General features: G+C 42.2%; 1 protein-coding gene across 8 annotated transcripts; it reads left to right on the plus strand.

Annotated features, from left to right (window-relative positions):
• The first annotated feature begins 771 nt into the window (after positions 1-771).
• On the plus strand, positions 772-24,030 carry gapvd1 (GTPase activating protein and VPS9 domains 1). Of its 8 annotated transcripts, none has more exons than XM_044026486.1 (29): positions 772-920; positions 5,513-5,731; positions 6,115-6,382; positions 6,490-7,062; positions 7,149-7,232; positions 7,330-7,464; positions 7,609-7,801; positions 8,414-8,494; positions 9,519-9,676; positions 10,006-10,135; positions 10,297-10,422; positions 11,012-11,185; positions 13,441-13,578; positions 15,087-15,221; positions 15,811-15,930; positions 16,247-16,324; positions 17,896-18,236; positions 18,322-18,409; positions 19,219-19,251; positions 19,754-19,825; positions 19,912-20,040; positions 20,138-20,264; positions 20,395-20,507; positions 21,042-21,201; positions 21,297-21,484; positions 21,703-21,916; positions 22,531-22,603; positions 22,679-22,876; positions 23,640-24,030. In XM_044026486.1, exons 2-29 carry the CDS (start codon positions 5,547-5,549, stop codon positions 23,778-23,780), a joined length of 4,455 nt encoding a protein of 1,484 aa, XP_043882421.1. In that variant the 5' UTR covers positions 772-920; positions 5,513-5,546; the 3' UTR covers positions 23,781-24,030. The 8 variants fall into 8 exon arrangements, with proteins under 8 accessions (XP_043882421.1, XP_043882423.1, XP_043882422.1 ...); XM_044026488.1 differs by having other exon boundaries at positions 20,153-20,264; XM_044026487.1 differs by having other exon boundaries at positions 9,522-9,676.
• Positions 24,031-25,339: the final 1,309 nt, after the last annotated feature.

The raw sequence follows: 25,339 nt of genomic DNA on the forward strand, positions 1-25,339 counted from the left end.
TCTGTGTTGTTAGACCGCCACCTAGTGGAATAATGCATCAATTGCTCCCACCAAAAAATATCTGCATCTACTGTCTTCATGGATAGTTTTATTTCTTTATTTCAATTGATTTGATTATACATTTACAGGTTTTGACTTCATGTTTTGGTCACATGGTTTTGGTCATTTGCTGGAAATAATATGTTTACTTTTGGATGAATCCAGAACAGCTTCAGTGAGGATATAAAGTCAAGCCAACTGTGTTCATTTCAAACATTTGAAAATAGATTGTTATATATTGTTATTATAATATATTATCATACAGCATTTTATATGAATTGGGCTCTTGTGACACATACATCCAGAAATCTTGCTTCTTAGTGTTTCATGTGAAGCCACATAGCAGAATTACTGTTGCAACAACACATCATCAGTGACTGATGATTGAGTAATTAGTGACGTCTAAAATAAAAATGTTTTTACAAGTTTTATTTTTATACATAAACATTAATACAATATAGAGTATAATATAGTTTATTTAGAATTCATAATACAACCATTAGGACAACACAGGTGTGCAGTTGCCTTTAACACATGGACAGTGGACAATGTGTAAATAATAAATATGCATTAGGGAAAGATATCTTAAAATGTTTTTCAATAAAAACAGTTGTGGATTTAGACTCTTGCAGTGGACAGTGTATAACAGAAATAACCTGCGTTGTTGGGCTGTTACTGTGAAATCTCCCTTTAACCAAACTTCGCGCATGCGTGTTGCGCCGTTCTCCTCGTGATGACAGCAAATGACAGCACTGTCCGCTCCTGCAGAAGCCAGTGCGAGACTGCTAGTCGCTAACAAACAATTCTTTTGACTCGAGAAATCTTCGGCTCAGCGGTGTTTGGAGACGACGTGAACGGCCAGTAAACGTCACTTACGTCGGGTAAGTTGCCAGTTGTATGTCCGCGTGTTTCCTTTATCACATTTGGCCACTCAGGAGCTTTCTCCCTAAAGCTAAGCTAACGCAGCTAACTAGCTTGTCGTTAGCTTACGCTGCTCGACTAGCATACGTTACCCGGGTGTTATTTGGTTATCGTAAGCAGTCCATTGCTAGTTGTCAAGGCTAGTTAGCCTTGTTCACCAGTGTGCTGCCTGCTCAGTCAGCTGGAACGCGAATCTGAACTGGCTGATACTAGTTCAGCAGCTGTGTGTCTCCTTTACAACATTTAGTAAAATCAACGTTGTTTATGGGTTTATTAGACGTGATAGTCAGTGGGTCAAAGACACCACCTTCTAGCAACCAAGCTATAATAGACAACAATCCAACTGCTCTCATTTTGGTTTGTTTGTTGCCTGTGTACATCTGTCGGTTGGCTAATACCACATCAAATCAAGGATACTGTGTCCTCGTAACTTCTCGTTAGCACCACTTGAAACTCTGCTGTTGGTTTAAAAAAAAAAATCCCCACCCCACCTTCTGTGTCGGTGAAAGGAATGTCCCAAGTTGTTTTGTCAGGCCGTAGGTTTCAATTACACACTATACATATTAAAACACTGGATATTCACATGTTCACTCTTTGTAGCCCAGAAGCAACTAAAAATGTGGCTTTGCTGCTTTTCTTCACTTAATAGCATCAAAAACGATATATTGTAATCGTTTGTCTAATAAACTCTAGTCACTTAATCCTGATGATTAAGAGTCGGTTAACATAAAGTTTGTTTACACATCAAATATATAGTAATAAAATTCCAATATGCTCACATCTCTGCAGCATTTTTACCCACTGTGGACATGACTGCTGACACATAGCATCCATTTCATGATTATGCCTTTATATTTGGGATTAGTCGTGTGCTTTGCTCATTAAAAGGGACTTGTGTGATTTTCTGCCTGAAACTTGTGTGTAAATGAGTGGAACTATCATGAAGTGTGAATGACAACAACGTGATGCTAATTTTGTCATACACCCGTTTCTTGCATTGGTCCAACTCCAGTTTTATTCTGCACAGAGTGTTACATGCTTTGGTCGCAAGAGACAAAGAAGAAGACGCTAGCATTGAAACATAATTGAGCTTATGTGATGAAGTCTGCCAGCCCAGTACCCACACATGTACAACATGTAAAAGTTAACACAATTGAGGCCGATCAGTGCTACTGGAATGGAATATGATCTTGAGTATGTATGTTTGGAATGCTAGACTGATGTGAACTGAACCACAGGTTAAAATGCAGGTGATATAGGTTTTGTTGACATGAATAGATTTTATTGCAAATTGCAATACTGTACTTTTATTTTTTTTAGTGGTGTGTTCACCCTGTGCTGTTTTTTTGTGAAAGTCACACCATAAGCAGTTTCTTGCCCTGAAGACAACAGATAAAGTGTCAGTTACTGACTACGAAACTGGGTTAAGCTTCATTATGCCCACATTTAAAGTGCAACATAGACATTTTATTGAGAAGTAGTAAATGGTCTACCATGTTAGTGTTAAATACTGTGTTCACCCATAAAAGTTTGATCTAACACCCAGTTATTTACTCTTAATTCAGGTTGTTACAAAAACGGTTGTTAAGCATTCCTTCATAAACACTTCCCTGCTCTAATGCATCTAGAAATATGGGTTTTATGAAAATCCAACTTCTGAATTTGGATACACCTTTATTGTGTATTTTTGTCTGGATGGGAAGGTCAGATTATGTCAGATTACCAGGCTCAAGTGACTCATATGCAGTTCTTTTGGTTGAGATCAATTTTTTTCAGGGCCGTCAGAACACAGAAATCTTATCACCGTTTCTGATTTTTAAATCAGATCTGTGTTACCTAGATTAGATGTATATTCGACGTGTGGTCATGTGACATGAATGAGAATGGTCATATGAGAATCCATGTGGCTTTTTGACTGTACACGTATGCACTGAGCATTGTTGTCTTTGACTGGCATGATGGTATATCTAATCTTACCTCCAGCTTCAGTATTGAGTGGTCTTATCGATATTATTTTTTTCTATTATTGGTGATGCATGTAAAAAGGTAATAGTGTGCTAATTGGTGTCAGATTCAAATTTGATCTGCAGTCAATGAACAATGTGGCTGGTAATCTGAACGTAGCCTTAATTAGTTATCGTCTCTGCTTTACCTAGTTCAACAGCCCAATACCCCCTATACTACCAGCTTTCATTTCCTAAAGGTCCCGGGTTTTTTATTGTTATTATTCAAGTTTCAGTATTCGGCTTTGAACGGGAAATGGTAAATTGTAAATCTCATGTTTGTAGAGGAGAGTATGATTATTGTAAGAACATATCTAGAAGGGAAGTGTGAAGAGGATGTTGGCTCAGGCCTGTGAATGATACCTTTTGGTAGAAAGTGAAATCCTTTGAATTTCCATAAACAGCACTTGGTTCTCTGGTTGTGTGTGAGGGTGGTTATCTAGTGGTAGGAGTGGGCTGTGTTCTAAACAACTTTATTCCAGTGATGTGCCGTTTGCTCAGTTTTTTAAATAAATCAAGTGCTTCACATCTATAATTTTTAACTCTTTATTTCTGTTTTTTCTGCCACTGCCTGCCACTATCTTGCATGCTGCTTTGTTAAAATAATGGTGCTGACATGGCTCCTGTGGTTGAACATTTGGTCCTGTTGTTACACATGTTAACCATGTCCACTCCTGCCACCAACTATTATTCTCACACAAATCAGAAGTTTGAAGGTTATGCCTCACTTCACATGGTCTATAGTTCGGTTTTGCTTCTGCTTTAGAGTTCCTCAGTACTCTCCACAACTGAGTCACCAGGTAGCTCTGTGAAGCGGCTTGTATTGGAGTGGAGGGTCACACAAGGGAACGGTGAATGGCAGTTAACCCGTGCAAGCTGCTTAATGCCCCCATTTAACTCTCACTTCGTTTCCAAGTATGTGAGGAATGTGCAAGTTGAACAACACGAGTGTATACGTGGAAGTGCGCCATGTGTGTACTCGTCAGCCACTTACCTGCCACTTCAGTCAAAATGTAGACTTGCTTTCTGTAAATGAAAAATCTATTACCTGAAAAACATGCTAGATATTTGTGTGAAATAGCTTACTATTGTTTCAGTCATTTTTGATTATACATAACTTGGAAAGCATTTTCTTTTGCTTACTTTCCATTTACCATACAGTATATAGAATAGTCTCTTTGTGAACATCATTTCATTGTATATTTTTGTGCCAGAAACAAGGTAAACTTATATATAATGATGATTAAATGCAGTAAACCTAATGTGTTTCCATACCTTTATTACTTCAGCTGATTAATTGGTAATTTATTTATTTTTTTGAGTGATCATGTCAACCTCTTGTGATAAAGAGAAGCTGTACCCAGTGAAGGGGAAGATTGTAAATATTCTTGTTTCTCTCCAAAACACAAAGTAACTGTGTTAGTGTTATTTAAATTGGCCTTAAAACTTTCTATTTTTCTGACGATGTATATCACTAAATGTAGATCTGTAATCACTGTTTATTCTTGATTTGCAAAGGCAATTGTAGAGCCTTTCACTGTGCAATCATTATGTGTGTAAATCTGCATAACCAATCTGATTTGCCTGGCATATCAACTCAAACTCTATGGCTGTCTGTTAGCTTTTGAGCAATGAACCCTCCTTACACTTTTTCCTACTCTGGGGCAGTTTTTTTTCCAGGCTAGTCTCATTGTCCTCCCAGAGCCCTTGTCCACAGATAAATCGGTGTTTGCTATGTTAGCTTGCAGCTACAAAGAGGCTTTTGTGCAAACATGTCCCCAAGAAATCTTTCAAATTTCATGCACTCCACTTGACCTGCAGTTTGTCTGGAAAAGGATTGGAGAAGGAGTGATTTGCATATTGTGCTGTGTGGTGTAGCTTGTGAAAGTGTGCTTTTGGTATCATTGTGTAGTGCGTGAATGTACAAGATCACTTCCCCTGTGTGACACGGACATCATAATGTTAAGGTACACCTTTGCAGAAACCATTTTACAGGACCAGTTCCTGTAAACAAAAACAAATGATAAAATCTGAGCTTTTACTTCAATAGACATTTTTTAAGGAGGTCCTTAAAGAGTTTGTGAAATGAAAAGCATTTGTACAGCAGTTTCCAATTTTTCGTGTATATATGTATGTATGTATGTATGTGTATATATATATATATATATATATATATATATATATATATATATATATATATATATACACACACATATATATACATATATATGTGTATATATGTGTGTGTGTGTGTATATATGTATATGTTAAAAGGTAAAACTTGAAACATGAGGTATTGATGCTTTTTGTCTCTTATGTTCTTTGTCCCAAAACACAGGCTTCTTTATAGTCACAGTGGACGCAATGCAACTGCTGAGTTGTACATGCTGAATAATACTAATCTCGACAAATATGTTGATTTATATGTGAAATAGTTTGATTTCCTCTAAACAAAGCTGTTTTAAGAAACATTAGATTACCTGAGCTTGAGTTACACCTTCACCAAGTTGACTGGTTTCTATTCCGTCTTGTCCCTTTTTCTGCTTCAGTCATTTCCCTCTCTGCCTGTCTAAGTTGGTGAAGATGGTGAAGCCAGACATCCACACTCTGGCCCACCACCTGAAGCAGGAACGGCTGTATGTGGCATCAGAGAAACAGCTAATCCAGAGGCTCAACTGTGATGTGCTGAAGACAGCTGAGAGGCTGTTCCGAGCAGCATGGATCGCCAAGCAGCAGAGGATCAACCTGGATCGTCTCATTCTCACCAGGTCAGACCATCGTGCATCACTCTGGCCTTGAGATGAAGTTGTAAAATGAAACACAATACACGGTAGTGTTGAGCGGTATACATATATATATTTTTATGGTGTGTTTTTTTTGTATACGTCAAGACCAGTATACTGGAAACGGAACGTGGTTTATCAAAACTCTTCTGTCCTCATTTTGAATGAAACTTCCAAAATAGCTGACGATTACTTAAGTAATTGATTGACAATCGATTATTCAATCTAATGTATACTATATGTCTAACTATGATGTACCGTTTTGCATCCACCACCTTTGCAGCCGAGAATGAATTGTGAGATAAAATTTGTTTAGGTATAAATAGCTTTAACATGGTTCTTATTAGTGATTAAACATTTGTCTACAGTGCGGAGGCCTCACCTGCCGAGTGCTGCCAACATGCCAAAATGCTGGAAGACACACAATTTGTGGATGGCTACAAGACACTGGGCTTCCAGGAGACGATCTATGGCGAGTTTTTGGCCCGGCTGAGAGAGAACCCCAGACTGGTGGCTTCCTGTCTGGTGGCAGGGGAGAGGCTGAACCAGGAGCACACCCAGGGGGTCATCCATAACGTCTTTACCTCACTTTATGGCAACTGTATTATGCAGGAGGACGAGAGCTATTTGCTCCAGGTTAGAAGCTTGACTTGGTATCCTCTGTCATATATTAGGAAAGCTGATTAATAGCTTCTCGGCGGGAGTTAATGTTTTGAATTTGTACAATTTGTACGTTTTTCCAGGTGTTGCGGTACTTGGTAGAGTTTGAACTGAAAGAGAGCGATAACCCACGGCGCCTGCTGCGGCGGGGGACCTGTGCCTTCAGCATTCTTTTTAAACTCTTCTCAGAGGGCCTATACTCAGCCAAGCTCTTCCTCACTGCCACCCTCCATGAGCCCATTATGCAGCTGCTAGTTGAAGATGAAGATCACCTGGAGACAGACCCGGCCAAGGTTACAGAGCGCCTCACTCCAGCCCAGCAGGAACGCTTTGGCGAGAAGGGCTCTGAGGGCTACAAACAAAGGGTGCAGGCAGCTGTGGAGGCGAATGAAGCGAAGCTGGTAGCTCTGGTCAACAAGTTTATTGGTTACTTGAAGCAGAACACCTACTGCTTCCCACACAGCCTGCGCTGGATTGTGTCCCAGATGTACAAGACGTTGTCATGTGTGGAGCGTCTTGAAGTGGGCGAGGTGCGAACCATGTGCACGGACCTGCTGTTGACCTGCTTCATCTGTCCAGCTGTTGTCAACCCGGAACAATATGGTATCATCTCTGACGCCCCCATCAACGAAGTTGCCCGCTTCAATCTGATGCAGGTATGGGAGAGTTTACATTTCATCCTTTGTCCTGCCCAGTCACTCTCCCCATGAGTGACTCTGCATCATGATCTTTTGTGACACAGGTGGGGCAGCTTTTGCAGCAGTTGGCCATGGCCGATGATGATGCAGACCCAAGGCGGAAAAGCAGTTTGTCGAAATTTGACAAGGTTTGTGTTTGTAATATAAACGTTTCTTTTGCTGTAGCTTAATTTTCTGAGATGTTCCTCTTGTATTAGCGAACCTTTCTGGTGTCTTTGTCTCCAGAGTTGCGTTGCTGCATTTCTGGATGTCGTAATTGGGGGAAGAGCAGTTGAGACCCCACCCATGTCCTCGATGAACCTTCTCGAAGGCCTCAGCAGGACTGCCGTCTATATTACCCATAACCATCTGCTAGCTCTGGTAAGCTATTTAGCTCCCAATATGAAAACATATCATCAGTATTTTCATTCTTATTTAACACGAGAACAATACAGCTGCCGTGCTGCATCATAGGCATACAGTTTGCAATTGGGTAGCAGTGAACAACTTCCTCTTGTTGCATAGGTGGACTTTGTGCGTGGTGTGACAGCAGGAGACCACCTCCGGGAGGAGGAGCACATGGCCCTGGAGAATCTGCTGGCCAATGTGCCCCAGTCTCGAACTGTGAAGAGCAACAGTTTGGAGCTCACACCCTCCAACACCCCCCAGCTCTCCCCGGCCACCACTCCCGCCAACAAGAAGAACAGACTCCCCATAGGTACCTTCATGACATCTAACCTTCAGGCTTCCTGCTTATGAAATACATGGCAGATGTTTTAATGTGCTTAATGTGATGCAATCTCTTGTAATTTCCCAATGTGAGGATCTGAAGGATATTTAGCTCTGTAGGAATATCGCAATCTGCAACAAGAACTAGCCGATAGAGGGGTAATATTTTGTTTAATGAGAGGCAAAATAAACAAGTAGAGCTGAGTGGTGATGGCTAGTCAGAGGCCTGTGTGTTATTGCAAGCTAATGAGCTTTTTCTCAGCTTGTTATAAAGATAATTAGCATGGCCTGGATTGAGGCTCAATTACAGAAATGACAACCAATTAAATTACCAAATATAAATGAACTCATTTTAATTGGAATGGATGGAAAAGATGCATAGACTACCTTCATTAACATTTCAAAGACAAATGATGCTGTAGCAACACCCCCTTAATTGGATATAAACCACTAGTTCTTGCTTCTCTGAAATATGACGTTTATATACACAGTCTTGACTTGACAATTGAAAAACTTTGATTCTAAATTGTCCTCTGTATTCTTTCTCCAACTCCCTACCTTGTCCTTCTCCTTTCCTCCTGCGCTGCCAATGAATGACCAGGACAACACTTAGCTGCCATAACATCCTGGGACCCCACAACCACCACACTGTCTGCCCACATTCCATTAGTAACCCCTTTTGGTGGGTAGGCTGTCAGCCATGTTAGAGCTGGACAGAACACATCCCGTTTTATCTGGTGTTGAACACACTCAACATTCATCTAGTCCATGCTCATAGCCGCACAGTAACCACCCTGTCTCACTAGTACTAGTACCTGTCCATGTGCTTTCACTATGCTTGCCTTGCAGTGCTTTGGCTCATCATTACAACTCAGATTTTTCATTTTGCTTCATCATTCTGTGGAATTTGGCTATCCATTAGCAGGTAGATTTGGGGAAATATTTATATACTGTCCTGGCATGTGCCTAAGTCATGGTTAAAAAATAAAAAAGAGGCCAGTGTAGTTAGTTTTAAATAGAGCACTTTTATTTTCACTCAAAACTATTAATCTTGAGTGAGTGTGATGTGCTTCCCTCTGTGGCATTCATTCCATGCAAGTCCCGAACCTTAATCAACTTAACAGTACCACAACTAAGTGGTTTATTTAAATACATTTTATTCTGTCCAGTAGATGGAGCCAAAGAGTGGCATGCTACTGTTTAATGTAATCTCTACACATGCATTGCTAAAATGCTTTTTTCCAACTGTGTCTTTTATTTTCTAGTGACATCATGAGCGACATGTCCATGCACTTTTGTTAACCAGTTAATGCCATTTTCAGGTTTTAACATTGTATTGTTTTTTTTAATAATACTAACTACTGTCTAATGTCTAGAAATGAAAGATGAACTTGTCTGCATTGTTGTCAATGTAGAACTAAAATTCACAAGGTAATTTTAACGATTTTGTTTGCAAGACTCACAGAGCTGTTGTGACCTGTAGCTCAATAGGAATTAAAATGTTAATTTTCCTCTGAATTAATTCATGAAAAACGGATACAAGCAACACATTGGTCCCACATGTCAAGACAAGTGTCATTCGTTTTGGACTTGTTCATTTGTTGACTTCAAATTTCAAAATGTGTCGCTAAAAATCAAACACATTTGTCTGTTTTAAATTTAACAATCAAAAAATAATATTGGTTCCCTCCATCCCATTAAACCAGCAGCTGCTCGTAGCCGCAGCCGTACCAACATAGCCCAGGAGGGGGAGGCAGAGGCCAGCTCCCAAGAGTCTTTACAGGAGCTGATGCCAGAGGAGGTGCTTGTGATTTCACTCGGGACTGGTCCTCAGAATGTCCCTGGGATGATGTCAGAGAATGAGGTAATATGATTTAAATTAATGTTCTCAATAGCAAGAGAGACAATGTTATCAATTCAGTGCCATGATTTTGCTGTAACTACATTGTACGTGCACCAAACTTTGAGGTTTTTTTTTTAAATAGTGTTTTTTTAAATGGCACATTTTGTGTAGTTGAGCTCATGTGCGTCTGAAAACTACTGAAAATTGAACTGCACTTTATTCTGCTGAGAATTGTGCACCTCACATAAAAAAAGCTCCTTATTGAAACATGTAAATGGAAAGCAAGCAAGTAAGAAGTGAAATTAAGGAACTATGAAAATATTTAGGAGGTTGTTTTTTTCCGTCTCCAGGTTTTGAACCTCCAGCTGACTGATGGGGCACAGGGTGAAGGCCAGGCTGATGATACCAAACTGCATGGCAAACCGGACAAAACCTTGCGCTTTTCCCTCTGCAGTGACAACCTGGAAGGAATCTCAGAGGGTCAGTGTGCACTGTGATGACACACGGAGCTACCACATGAGGGAAAACAAATGCTGCAATAAGACAAAACACACATTTGTATTCAGAAGTAGATGCTATGTGATGAGGTCAATTATTAACATTTTTTTGATTTATTTATTTATCCCTACTTCTTTTCTCAGGTCCATCCAATCGTTCCAACTCTGTGTCATCTCTGGACCTGGAGGGAGAGTCTGTTTCTGAGCTCGGAGCTGGACCATCAGGGAGCAATGGAGTGGAGGCTCTACAGCTTTTGGAACATGAACAGGGTATGTTTCCAGATTTCATACATTTTGCTTCATACATCATGAGTTAATGATGGTGACTACTATTAATTATAGAAATGCATGACTTTGTCTTGTCTTGTTTAAATTGAAACATTGTACGTTTGTGGCTGTTAGACCAGTAAAACTGCAAGACTGTTGCAATGCTTTTAAGTCCGACTGCTCAGAAACTCTCTCTGATGTGAGACAGGTATTAACTGACTAACCTGCAAAACACGGTGTTTTCCTTTTGCCTATCAATGCAGTTTACATCTTTTTTTTCAACCTCGGTTTCAGCAGTTTTATGCAATTGAGTAGTTAGTAGTTGTTCACAAGGAGTAGCATCATAGCTATAGCTGCATTCTCCTCTGCCCTAGTCTCAGCATAAGTTCAGAGGCCACTTAATATGTATGTCCATTAATCAATGAATTATTAATCAGTTGAATTCCAAATGGCAGTAAATCAAATAAATGTTAATCATTAACATCTTTTGTTTGTTTGTTTGTTTGTTTGTTGCTAAATGTTGCTGAGGTCTAAGTTGAAGTACATCCACACAAGTAAGGATAGTATGACATACTGTCTCATCTTTCTTTAGCCACCACCCAGGACAACCTGGATGACAAACTCCGCAAGTTTGAAATTCGGGACATGATGGGTCTGACCGACGATCGGGACATCTCTGAGACGGTCAGTGAAACCTGGAGCACCGATGTGCTCGGTAGCGACTTTGACCCAAACATGGATGAGGATCGACTGCAGGAAATAGCAGGTGGGAGCATGATTTCATTGATGTGATGATCACACGCGCTGTACAAAATGTTTTAAGAGAGGAACTTGCTGCACGGAGGGACTGTTGATTTAGTCAATTTAGAGAAATGTCATCATCTTGTGGCATGTGGGTGAAATAGCCTTGAAAATGAACGGCGTCAGTTGAGCTCAGATTGTTGAATTGAATTTCAAGGCCCTGTACATTTCTTTCATGATGGATTTCTGTGATTAAATGAATAAATAAATGAATAAATAAATAAATGTCAGCCCCTAAATTGCCTAAATTAGCTGAAATTAATAACTTAGGTTAGTGTTTTTCTACTTATTTTTCCATTTTAGGTTTAATCCATTTTGAAAGTGTAGCTGAATTAACTAATTTGTTGCAGCAAAAAGCAAAAGAAAAATGTTCTTTTTGTCTTTGAAATGAGCTTGCACTATCACAGAGGAAGTAATGTAGTTATTTAACAAATATATAATCATAATACACTGATACACAGGCTTATCTAATGTGAAACTAAATATTTTTAGTCTGTACTTTATTCAGACTCCAACATCCCCGTTTCCTTTGCCTCTGTCATCTCACTTTTTACTCTCTCTCTCTCTCTCTCTCTCTCTCCCCGTCTCTTTCTTCCGCTCTTTGACATTCATTCAGTCCCTGCAGTCTTATTGACCTTGGTTCCTTCTCATTTGCATCCACCATTTTTCATTCTCTGGAATATGGCGTTGGGGGACTTTTCCATCATTAAGTGAATTTACAGCGATTTCCTTATGTGTTTTCTCCAAGGGATTGGGTTATGAGATGCACATTAAATATCCATTAATACCTCATTATCCCACTGATAAGATTACCATGATAATGAGGCAGAAATTCTAATTGTTTCACTTCTTGTTGTGCCACTCATTTAATCATCCACCTGAAAGACAAGTACTCTGCGCCCCTACCTTGAAGACTGTAAACACGGACAGCGGGATAGAGCTCTCCCACTGCCAATGAGCGCCCTGCCCCCACCAACATCAGTACGCGCTGTTGCCTGGGTGCTGGCACGCGTGCGTGCTCATGCCGCGTGTGTGCCCTGAACTGGAAGCATGACGTACCGGTGGGGTGCAGCTTCTACAGGTTGACTTTCTGGTGATGAGCCTTGGCCACTGACTCCCACTCACACCTGCTCGCTCATTTCCCCCCCTCTTCTGCGTTCTTCCACCTTGTTCCACCACAACTTCTCAAACGGAGATGGAGGGACACCGTGCTGAGGACTTTGTTTGAGGGGGTGGGAGACGTGGTAATTTGGTTGTGAGTAATGCTCGGCTTAATCAACAGATCAAAGTCACGGCCCTGGAGGCCAGGGCAGGGTGAGATATTATCATTAACCTCTGACCTATGTGCCAGTGGGTCTCAGCGTGAAAGGCACACGACCTCCAACTCGTGCGCGTTTCTGTGTGTAAAGCTCATCGTCTCCACCCTTAACGGACATGGAGATGTTAAACTGATGGAACATGAAATATTTACTTTATGTAATTGTAAATACAACATTCTTTATACACTGCATGGTGCAAGTGAGCAAACTGTGATCATCCATGAATGTGTAAGAAGGCAAAAAGCATTTGGAGATTGTTAGATTGGTTTCAAGCCTCATTCACATATGGAAATGAATCTAATATGAGTCAGATTTGTGCATTTGCGTCCGTCATCTATGTAGACGGATCATTTATTCTCCGTCAATGCAAATCCTACGTCCTTAAAAAAAGGATGGAGAATCACGTGATTCTCTCTTTTGACCAGTGCAGTGGAAGACGGAAGCTCAAGACAGTGGATTCATGCCGAGGTTTCATGCCTTCCAAGCCTTTGGGCGAGGATATCAAAATTTGAAAACACATTCTTTTTCCATTGCGGCCTAACCATTTACCAGTGTAAATGTGGATTTCATAAAAACATCAGTTGATGGTGACAATAATGATCACTTGCATCAGCAAATGAAGAAGGGCATTAAATAAACATGCATTCGACTCAAAGTTCATCCTTTTACCTAAGGCATCTTTTCTGTTGTGGCATTCTCAAGTTGCTCATTTTGAAAATCTGAATAATTTATTAAAACTAATTAGAGAATATGAATCACCAGCAGTGCCTTAACAACACATGCTGTTGAGGCTAACAAATAAAGGTGCCTTCAAGATGACTTTTCCTCTTCCGAGGTGACTTCTTGCTGCTCTAACACTTTTTGGTTAACTCTTTGTCTTTCTGTCTGTCTTGGTTCTCAGGGGCGGCTGCAGAGAACATGCTTGGCAGTTTGCTGTGTCTTCCTGGCTCGGGTTCAGTGCTGCTGGATCCCTATGGCTCCACTATCTCCGAGACCACAAGCGAGGCCTGGAGTGTGGAGGTCCTGCCCAGTGACTCGGGTGAGGAGCTACGTTTATTCTGAAGCAGACTCCATCTCGATTCTTGCTCCTCGTCTCCATTACAGCCTCAGATGTGTGTTGGCATTCGCACGTGCGTGCATGCATGAATGCGTGTGTGTGTATTTTCATGTGTTTCATGTGTTTGTTCATCACAGTGATGGGGGTGGGAGTGCAGGTGCTTTCCATATGCCTAAAATGTGTGCATACATCTGTCATCATAATTGTGTGCATTTGCCTGTCGTTCAGGATAGATCTGCCTGTGCCAGTAAAAGGCAGCTCAGGGCTTCCTTAGAGGGACCGCCAGGTGTGTTTGCACCTGTGGTGGAGGAGTGGGGAGGGAATCACAAGGAGAGCAGTTGTCCTCACTCGCTTTACATGTTGTCAGTTCTTTTTTTTTTTGTTCAGCTAGACTTAACATTGGATTACATAGAGTAATGCGGACAATTTGTCATGACAGTAATCACTCACTGACGGCGAGAGTTGGTGAAATGCGAGTATAGATGGTGCTTTTGGAAACTGAGTATTCAGCTCCTAAACTAGGGCTACAACTAATGATGATCAGAACATGTTAAAAAAAATGGCGATTGTTTTCCAAACCTCAAAATGATGATCCTCTCAAATGTCTTGTCCACCACAAACCGTAAGGTTTTTCTTTTAATGATGAGACCAGAAAATACTCACATTTAAGTCGCTGTACAATGAAAATGCTTGTTTTAAACATTCAAACTGATAAATCTTTTAATCTAAAAATCTAAAATAAGTGATTATTAATTTATTAATAGATTGATTGTTGCAGCCCTAGCCTAAACCATTTAACCAAACAGGAATAATACATTTTATTTCAAGGGTAAAAACAGATAAGTCAAATAATAAATGATGGGACAGGATTTATTAATGAACTACTTTTGTTTTTGTGTTTTGAGTGCTTCACTAACAGTGTTAAGTGTTTCTTTTGGAAAGCCTGCACCCAGTGTCATTTGAAATGATACACCACTCCAGTATGTACTGTGCAAAAAATGACATGCATGAGTGTCTTTTATTGGTTTTTGTTCCGTTTGTTGCCCCTGTTCTGCTCAGTAATAGTGCGATTGGAGGCTTGCTTCGAGTCGAGCGCTTGTTTCATGGCCAGGCAGCAGAAAACAACACTCTGAAGAGCACTTCACTATCACATTATTACTAACGAGCATGCAAATGAGTACTGCTGTTAGTATGGAGCCTCCGGGTTCGACCCAACAGCCCCGTTGGGTAGCCCAAGTATTGGCCGTACTAGCGTTACAGTTTGGTTTGGCAGTTTTAAGACATGATAATGTTTGCTTTGTTTGACTTGCTTTCCCGACAATTTCAGCAGACGATGGAGTAAAGTGAGAAAATGACAATCATCTGTTGCAAACTCCCACAAGTGGATTTAAATGATGCTTTATTTGTACTTCAATTCACATCTGAGACGCACTCTTGTCTCAGATGTTTGTTTTTAAACATTTTTCTTAACGTCTGGGTTTGTTTTGCAGAGGCTGCAGACCTGAAGCAGGAGGAGCGACTGCAGGAGCTGGAGAGCTGCTCAGGTGTTGGCAGCACCTCGGATGAGACAGAGGTCAGAGAGGTCAGCTCAAGACCCAGCACACCAGGCCTCAGTGTTGTTTCAGGTATGAATCGAACCACTCTATCTCTCCACCTCCAAACATAGTTTGTCTGCTCTGTTTTTGACTCCTTTCATTAACTGACCAACATTGTTGAATAACTGGACTAAAATTGCCTTGTTCCAGTAGAGAGCGGTCATGTTGCTGTGTGGGTTATTAACCAGTGTACTGGGGTCAGTGGGGATTTTTCTGTGTGACACAGAGGTTAATGCTGGTTGTCTTTTTCGTGGGCTCAGGTGGACATGCTATGTTGACATGCATGAAGTAGTATGCTAGATTAGGAAGCCAGCGGTTATGTTCCTGGCTCAGCTCACAGGAAAACATCCCCTGGGAAATGGCCAATGGATAGTCTGCGTCTGATGATCACTCTTATGTGTGTCTGTCCCTGAACCCATGGGAGCTTACGCTACCAATTTAGAGTTCCCACTGGGTTCCAGTCTGAGAGAGGCCGTGCAGCATAGTCTAAAGAAAAATAGCCTCTTGTTTGAGAAGCAGTGAACACGCAGATTCACTTTCCTGACTGCCGAAACCTCTCACTGCAAAGGTGAAACTCGGTTGCCATTGTCCTGAATGTCAACACAGCTGTTTTTTTCAGGTATCAGCGCGACCTCGGAAGACATCCCCAACAAGACGGAGGACCTGCGGTCAGAGTGCAGCTCAGATTTTGGTGGAAAGGACTCAGTGACCAGTCCAGATGGGGAGGAGTCAGGCCACGGTAGGAGAGCGTCAAATCCCCATGAGGCTCACTGAGCCATCAGTTCACTGTCTTATCTGTTCAAAACAGCATCAACAGGAGCGATCACTCTCTGTCACTCCTACAGCTGCTACCACGCTCAATCACTTTTTTATTTACTGCCTAAAGTTATTGGAGAGTTAAATATTCTGTGTGTGTCTGTTTGGAGTCCACGCTATTATCTTTTTTAACTGAATGAAATAAACACGTTTTTAAACTAGCAGTTATAGGCAGTGTGTATTAGGGCTTGATTTAGCTGTTGCTTTTAATTGTCTCATATTCTCCTGTGTTTTTACAGGAGCACACCATCTGACATCTCCGCCCTCACAGGCAGATTCCTTACTGGCCATGTTCGATCCCCTCTCCTCTGGTGAAGGTAATTTGCGCTTGAAAATGCTCTACAACCAATCGGAGCTAGTAATAAGTATAATTAAATCCCCCGCCCTAATGTTGTGGATGCACAGAACAGCTTGAGCTTTTTCGAATTAACCAAGAGTGTTTCTATACCCTTCATACGAGGCTCAGCTCGTAAGTGCAAGTGAAATGTCACTTCATTAGGCTGATTTAATATTCCAGTTTATCCTCCGAAGTCTTTGTTTCCGCTCCTGTGTGTGTGTGTTTGTAGAGCAGGTGTGTGAGAGAGGAATAGTGGTGGCTGTGTGTCTGTGGCAAGGTGAAGGGATGACAGGTTGAGAGACCTCACCCCAGGCTCTTTGGCACTGTCCCCTTGTCCCACTGTGCTCATGGCACGAGTCTGCCATTGGACGCTTTTCAGGAGAGTCTATCCTTGGAACAGGTGGCCTACCTACACCTAGGGCTCATCTCCCACTAACATCTCCCTTTAGCACGCTCCCTACTTTTGAGGTGCTGTTGTTTCACAGGTTTTTATTGTACCTCAGTATCTTTAGCAGTTTCTTTGAAGTCATTTACTTTTATATTGTGCAAATGTTTACTTGGACTGAACTGAGTCATGGTCACTGTTTCTTTTGTCAAGAATCTATATTATTAACTTTAAAACGTATCCTTTTCTGTTACTGTTTATATTATTGTGTAATACTGGACATTGGTATTACATTTTTCAGTCTGCATATTGTGACACAGATGTAAATAATTCCATTGCATATGATTCTTATCCTTCTCTTTTATACTGTTAGTATTCTTAGTTTTTATAGGGTGTTTGTTTTTAATCTCATTTTCTATTCTTGTAATAGTAGTAGTAACAATGTATATCCAAAAGAGATAGCAGTTAGCTTCTCTTTGACATGACGTCTCAGAGAAAAACATTTAAAAACCCAATGTCGGAAAGAACAGAGGAGATTGTGACTGTATTTCATAATTAATAGGTAACTTAATTGTTGACATTGTCATCTTGGGCAAACAACAAACAAACGCCTCCCCTGCTCACCCCTCCTGTCCCAAAGTGCATCGGGAAACTGCAGGAGACGTCTTTGTGCACTAAGTTTCTGCTTCAATATCCAAACCAGAAACTGTTGTGACTGTCTGTCCCTTTAGGCTGCTGTCGAAACAAGGAGATTCAACATTTTGGCCTGTGTAAATTGTGTAACGGAGGCCGTTAGCAGGGTCCTTAGCATATAAAAGCCTTATTCTAAGGCTATGAAAGCAAAACAGTTTTCATTTTACAGCAGTTATACACATATACGAACGTACTTATGGGTTGTATTATGATTGTATTCAGTTTCGGCCAATAAACCCTCCTAAACGTTACACACTGGACATTTAATTTTATTGGTAGCAATTTATTAAGATATTAACAGTTTTAAAGGCAGTTAAATACAAATATCACATGGGAAAAACTTCACTCTTCAGTCTTTTATTGTGTACAGTGGGCGAGTAAATTACCCTTATTTAAGAGTAATGAAAACTAAATTAAAATATGGCCTAAATTCATTCAGTAAAATTTTGTATGTTTGTCTCTGGTACCCTAAGGAACTGGAACAATAGTGAGGCCGAAAGTGCATTATGCCAGGCCCTCTCACCCTCCACCTGACCCTCCCATCCCTGAAGCCAGTGCCCTGGGGCAAGAGACACGCCACTCTCTCTTCATGCCCCACTGCTTGGCCCAGGCTGAGCTGGAGCACACCAAGCAGCGGCACTCCTTCCCTGACAGGCTGGTCCGCAGCCGCAGCTCTGACATTGTGTGTCCAGGCCGCCGGCCCACAAGTGATCCTGGCCTAAACCGGCGTGTAGCAGTTGAAGATCGTGACCCCGCCGGGTCCTTTGCCTTAGGACCTTCCTCGTCCCCCAGCAAGGATTCCCTGAAGGGAGAGGTAACAGCCTGCATCTGTGCTCTGGGTTAATGCCGCAGACAGTTGTGTGTTTGAGAAATTGTAACAAGTTAATTTCCATTTAAAGGCCGAGGACAGGAAAGACAGTGACGACGAGAAGTCTGATCGCAACAGACCGTGGTGGAAGAAACGCTTTGTGTCGGCCATTCCCAAAGGTGAGGAAACGTGACCAGTGTAAACGTTTCATCTCTTCAAAAGTGAAAAATAGAACTCGAGTGGATTTTTAAATGATCTGTTTGATTGCAGCGATCCTTTATTTTTTTTGTTGCGGGGGAGAGTAAAGTTCTCTTAATCACAACTGACAGGAAGTATCACCCTTTAAAGAGCAGCGTGAAAACCAATTTGTAACGTGAGAAAGAGAATGATGATCCATGTTGTCCACTCCATTGCTGACGTTCCGGTTGGAAAATTATGTTTCTCGTTGTTTGAAGTTACTCCAGAGATGTGTCCACTACTTTTTCCTCTCACGTCTCACTGGCTGCAGATTTATATAGACTTTTCAAAGCTAATCAGTCATCAGAGGAGCTTTAGCTGTGGAGATTGTATGGCTGCAGCCCTCCCAGCAGTGCTGTCAGCCAGCAGCTAATGGTCATTAGATAGACCTCTCTGTCATCAGCGCTGATAGATGACACATTTCTTGTTGCACTTCTACTCTACAGCCATCTCTCATACATCTGTCTGGGAAATAATGAGCTGTGCCCACGTGGAATGAGTCCTTATTACTCTTTGGGTTAATGATGTTTCTTAAGTAAACAAATAAATTGAAATTCCCATAATGGAGCGCAGTGTGTGTCGCTAACTTGAGGAGCTATGACGCCTCAACCGCCAAACTCCAGCCAAACGTTGTGTCGTGTCCATTAATGTCTGTCCTGTTGCTCTGCATGGAGACATGCGTAGTCGGTCGTCCTGCAGACCGGCAGCCTGTGTTGTGAAAGGCCAACCCTGTCTGTTGTGTTCCTCACAGTGCTGTATTGGACGGCTGAGAGTGACGTCCCAGGTAACGCTTCCACGCTGCCGTCATTCAGCTCGCTGTACTTGCTGGAGCCCGTGGCTGTGTGCCCATGCTGCTTTGTAGATGTTGCCATAGAGCTGTAGAGCTGTGATGTGACATGGCCTGAGATTACACACCTCAACATTCCTCATCCATGCATCTATTTTGTCATCCTTTCCTTTTTGCCACAGTCTGTCGTCATTTTATTGTATTGAGAATACACGATAGCAGTGTTGTCTCAGTGAGACAGTATCTCTTTTGTTTTCCCAGGACAAGCATCAGTGTGTGATCGTTTACATCTATATAGACTGGACATCTTATGAGTTCCACTGTACCTGTTTGATATTCGCAACTTCAATTTTCGCTTTTCTACAAATTTGACAAATTTTGTAAAAAAAAAAAAAGAAGAAAAATATGAAGTGGCCGTCGACAGCTGACTCGCGATCAGCCTGCCGTCCAAAATGCTGTCACTTGCCCAAGTCAGTCATAACATGTCTCTGCACCACAGCGCCAATAGCAGCATTCAGGAAGAGGGACAAACAAGAGAGGGATGACATTGCCCAGGAGCGTGTTCCTCAAGGTCAGTCCTGGCTCTTTTTTTTTTTTTTTCTTAAATTGTGCTTGGTGGGTTTTAAATTTAATGCAACCTGTTTGCCGGTTTGACAGATGACCCACTGCCCAGACATAGCACTCAAGCACAGGCAGCCGAAGACATTTTGGACAAGTACAGGAACATCAAGAGGCCCAGCCCGAGTGATGGAGCTGCAGGTGGAGCTTCCTATGATGGTGCTGGAGGTCAGCAAATAAATCTCTTTTTAGAAAACCGAATATTAAGTAATCATTATGTACACTTGTAAGGATGTTAAGGATGCAACTTTTTTAATTTCCAAAGATCTTTGTGTTGAAGACAACTTGCATGACTCTCCAAGAGAAGATACTCTGCAGAACATTTCCACGGACGACCTCCCAGACTCGGCCAGCCAGACGGCACAGCAGCACGACTCAAAGTTCTCTTTCAGGTCAAACATTCAGAATCCTTCAATAAAAATACCGAGCCTTTAACAATCTCTCAAGATGTTCTCGTTTTCTCAGCAGCACGTTCCTCAGACACTGCTCTCAACGCGTGCTTTTGTCTATTTTTGTTTGCAGCGATGCAAAGAAGAAGTTGAGGTTGGCATTGTGTTCCGCAGACTCTGTGGCTCTGCCCATCATGGCCCCCGTAACCACACGAAATGGGCTCCCTGACCACATGGATCCTGAAGGTAGGACTCTTTGTGATTTGAATCTGTTGCAAAACTAATGTCTTGTCCACCCGAGTGGTCACAAACCTCCTCAGGGAGCACAGTTCAAGCCTTTAATCCTGGCAAGCGTCCAGCCAGCTGAGACTGTCCTTAAAACAAGACACCAGATCTGCACAACCTTGATCTTCCCACTCACCTCTCAAGGTGTAAGGCAAGGTTATAAGAGTGTGAGTGCAGCTCCCCATATGGTAAAACGGCTAAATCGCCATACCGCTTCAAAATACATGCGCACATATTAATGTAGGTACAAGGTTTTATTCGAAATATGAACGCTGGCCTCTCTGCACAGTCCTGCGTCAGATCCTGAAGCAGGACACAAGCTGCAGTGTCCAACAAAATGGTTAACAATGAAAACACAGGACCCCCATCTCAGAACCCATCAGTCACATTGTCATGTGAAGGCGCCAGGTCGATCAGATTACGCCAGCCAGGCGTTCTTTTGTGAGCCGCGAGCAGTGTCGTTTGACGCCGTCTCCCCGTCGCCCTCCCTTTCAGACAACGAAATCGTCTGCTTCCTGAAGGTCCAGCTCGCAGAAGCCATCAACCTCCAGGATAAGAACCAGATGGCGCAGATCCAGGAGACCACGCGCTGCGTCGGCCGCTTCGACGCACGCACCTGCAGGAAGCTGCTGGCTGCCATTGCAGAGGATTACAGGTACAACAGGAGGCGTCTCTCGGGTCATTTTGCCGTCGTTTTGGGCACCTACAAAAAGTATTAAAAAAAATATTTCCACTGTGTGTTTGTTTTAGAAAGCGGGCACCGTATATAGCTTATCTAACCCGGTGCCGTCAGGGCCTGCAGACGTCTCAGGCTCATCTGGAGAGGCTCCTGCAGAGGGTGCTGAGAGACAAGGAGGTCGCAAACCGCTACTTCACCACCGTCTGTGTCCGGCTCCTTCTTGAACACATGGAATGCAAGATGCTTGACTTTATTAAGGGTAAAACATCAACTTATTTTTCCCTTAGCTGTTACCCTCAGTAGTGTAATCGTTACGCCACCCTGTTGACGGCCGTCTTCAGTGTAATTCCCATGATTTATGATGCTTTTGCTGTTATTCTTTAAACAATAAAAACTATATATTAAACATGTAGTGTTGCAGTACACTTTGTTTCCTGTGCTGGTGTTAACCCCGGGTTGTTCCTTCTCCCCCCGCAGCGTTCCAGGGGTGCACGGCGTCAGACGACAAGACGGCAGCAGTGGAGGATTTCCTGCGCTACTTGTACGGTGCTATGGCCCGTGATGCCATTTGGCAGTACGCAAGCGAGGACCAGCTGCAGGACGCCCAGATGGCTATCGAGCGCAGCGTGATGAACCGCATCTTCAAACTGGCGTTCTACCCCAACCAGGATGGAGATATTCTCAGAGACCAGTGAGTAACTGAAACACTAATGTTTGTCATCATGGTAAACACGTTCTGATCCACGTTTGTTCTGTAAGGTGTTGAGTTTTGTGTTCGCTGAGAGCCAGAATGGACCTGAAAATATGAATTATAATTAGGGCTGAATGATTTTGAATACATTTCAAAGATATTGCGATATGATTCGCGATATCAGAGAGAATGGTCATTTTTACATCATTATTGTCATTTTAATTTGAAAAGTGTGTGATATTTGTGCAGATGTGTGAGAAACCAAATGATTGTGCCTCTTGCGATTTGATTTTTTTTATTTGATTTTCCATAAAATTTCTTGTTCAGCCCTAATTTAAAAAAAAATCCTTATTTGAACAGGACTTGAGAACGAAGCGCTTTGTTTTCCTTATGTCGCTGTTCAAATATTGTCTATTTGCATGTCTTTACAGATCCACGCCATGTCAACGTTTGGGCAGTTGATTTATGAGACTGTTCTTTCATAACGATTCAGTTTGCTTGGTTTTCTATTGTCTTCTCTATGAAAGAGCGGCCGTCGCGGCTTCATTTTCAGGTTGATACGTTAGAACAGCATCACCGTGTCCACTCCTCCTGAACTGATATGTCTCCCGCAGGCTTTTCCACGAACACATCCAGAGGCTCTCAAAGGTGGTGACAGCCACTCATAAAGCACTTCAAATCCCAGAGGTATTTTTTTATTCTTTTACTCCCAACAAGCACTTAAAGATACACACATAATAACTTCACATTGTCTGTCTGTAGGTTTACTTGAAGGAGGCTCCGTGGCCCTCAGCTCAGGGTGAGATCCGGACCATCAACGCGTACAAGACTCCACGGGACAAAGTCCAGTGTATTCTGCGCATGTGTTCCACCATCATGAACCTCCTCAGTTTGGCCAACGAGGACTCCGTCCCCGGAGCGGACGACTTTGTCCCCGTGCTCGTCTTTGTCCTCATCAGGGTAATTATGTTCTGTCATTTTCCCACATTAGGGCTGGGCGATGTACCGGTAGTAAGAGTTATGTAGTTGAGACAATATCGCCATACCGGTATATTATATATTATTTATATATACCTAGTTCAGCTGCTCAGCCACGCCCCTTACATGTACGTGCGACGTAGTGTTGTCCCCCCCCACGCTACGTATCACAACGGACATTTGAACGATACATCTTCGTCACTCGTTAATACAAAATAAAAGTTGAGCTTTTGTTTTTAGCGGCACCAGCTTTTAGCCGCAGATTTCGGCTCCAAATGGACTTAAAACACACCAGCGGCTCGTTTACCGTGTCCGACACCGAGGCTCTGGTCTCCAGGTCTCCAGGTTTCTGGTCTCCTGTCTCTGGGTTTCTGTTGTACACTCCGGACGCCGAGTTTCAGCTATCAGCTGTCAGCTGAGCGGCCGACCGGTGAGCTAGCAAGCTAACCCGTTCTGTTCAAAATATCTTTATAATATCGCCATTCGAACAAAAAGTATCGCAATATCAGTTTTGGTCCATATCGCCCCGCCCTAGGCTAGGCTGCATTAACACTCTCTACCTTCCACACAGATCGCTCATTGACTGTGATTGTCAATGAACTAGCATTGCAGCGACTTCTGTGCTAACATGTGTAGGAATATTCTGCATGTTTCCATATTTCTGATTATAATCTGTACGGCATTGTGTGCGAGCTTTCCCGCAGCAGTTAATGTGGGCCCGTCCCCACGTCTCCTCCCCCTCCAGGCAAACCCGCCCTGCCTGCTGTCCACCGTTCAGTACATCAATAATTTCTACGCCAGCCGGCTGAGTGGGGAGGAGTGCTATTGGTGGATGCAGTTCACCGCGGCGGTGGAATTCATTAAGACCATCGACGATCGCAAGTGAAGCAGAACCAGCCACCTGTATGGGCAGACTGTGGGGGAAGGAGCCGGGAGACTTCCCCACCAACTGCTCCCCCTGCACAGTTTAGAAAACCTGGCCCTCAGCCTGCTCTGTATTTGTATAGCTTGTACATAGCCAGAGACACTGAAAAATGACAAAATATATATTACTGTATGTATCTATGTGGACAAATTCAGGTTTTAGCCGTGGTGGAAAAAAAAAAAAAAGGCCTTGGGGGAAAAAAATGGGCAAAACTTTGAACCTGATTTAGATTTTTTTTTTTTTTGTCCTTTTATCTTTGTCTTCTCAGTCATGTTTCTTTTTTGGGGTCTGTATTAGGGATTTTATACACACACACACACACACACACACAGATACTAATAAGACATTAAATCAACACAAAAGATAATCCTATATAAAGGGACCAGACTTTCTTGATGTGATCACTGATCTTTTTATCCCCCCAGATTCAGAGGGAAGGGCTTCCAATTAAATTACAATATAATGTTCATTAAATGCATTGTAACATGGGAATTTACAGTGTGTGACAAGTTACTGACGGCATTGTGTGACTTCATAAACACTGACGTCCATTTACTACTCGGAATGTTAGTGTGTCAGCGGTAGGGCAGCTTATTTCATTGACTTCCTCTTATTCCCCCCAAAAAAAGGGCCCACATATTTATATGAAATAAAAAAAAAATGTATTTATTTCTGTAACTCTATTTAAATGCTTTGTTTATCTGATTTTAAAGAAATTGCACATCGTGGCCATTTAAAATGTCCCAGGCAGGAGTTTGAGATGGGAAGGCACCTTAGCAGTGAGGGAATGCTGGGAGATTAGAACACAGGGTGGAGTTATTGAATTCTTCTGGGGTTTTTTTGGAGGGGGGGGGGTTTTAAACTCGGCATTACCGCTACACACACACACACACACACACGGTCAAACAAACAGAAACATGCTGCATCACTGATCGCCATGGCTCAGTCCCTCTTTAATACACTTGAATTCAAACAGCTGTTCCCCTCGGTGTTCTGGATCCTACCTCGTAGTGGATGTTGAACCCGCACAGATGATCTGGTTGACGACAGACAGTATCGGATCATTTTTGCACTGTTAAAAAAACAAAAAAAAACAAACCGCGAGCGAATGCAAGGAGAAGTTTGATATTGACCTGCTGTGATTCCCGTCGTCGTCACGTCACCCTTGATTAACACAAGCCTTTTGTAGTGAACTGTTATAGTTTCTAATTTTTAGAATATAATAACCTTCAATCTAAGATGTTACATGTGTCCAAGGGCAGACTAGTAAACTATTGGATCTTAGCTCTACCTCCTCTAGAAGTTCGAGAAAGGGATTCTTGTTTATGTGCACTTATTTTTTCTTTTCTCCAATTTGCCGAGCTGTGATATCCCAGTTGTTATTGTATCTTTCCAATTATAGAAACTAGCATGTCTTTAATTATGCAGAAATGACTAAATCTTCTTTTTTTCCCCCCCTCTCTCTCGAAATCATCTGCTTCACTTCTGCTCAAAGACGCGCCACGCGTGTTTCTAGTTTT

This window comes from Solea senegalensis, linkage group LG5, assembly GCF_019176455.1.
Source record: "Solea senegalensis isolate Sse05_10M linkage group LG5, IFAPA_SoseM_1, whole genome shotgun sequence".
NCBI lineage: Eukaryota > Metazoa > Chordata > Actinopteri > Pleuronectiformes > Soleidae > Solea > Solea senegalensis.

Coding starts and splice junctions, on each gene's coding strand:
- gapvd1 (XM_044026486.1), top strand. CDS start 5,547: ATGGTGAAGCCAGACATCCACACTCTGGCCCACCACCTGAAGCAGGAA. Junction 7,063..7,148: donor CCCGCTTCAATCTGATGCAG/GTATGGGAGAGT, acceptor TTTGTGACACAG/GTGGGGCAGCTTTTGCAGCA. Junction 20,041..20,137: donor TTCCTATGATGGTGCTGGAG/GTCAGCAAATAA, acceptor TAATTTCCAAAG/ATCTTTGTGTTGAAGACAAC.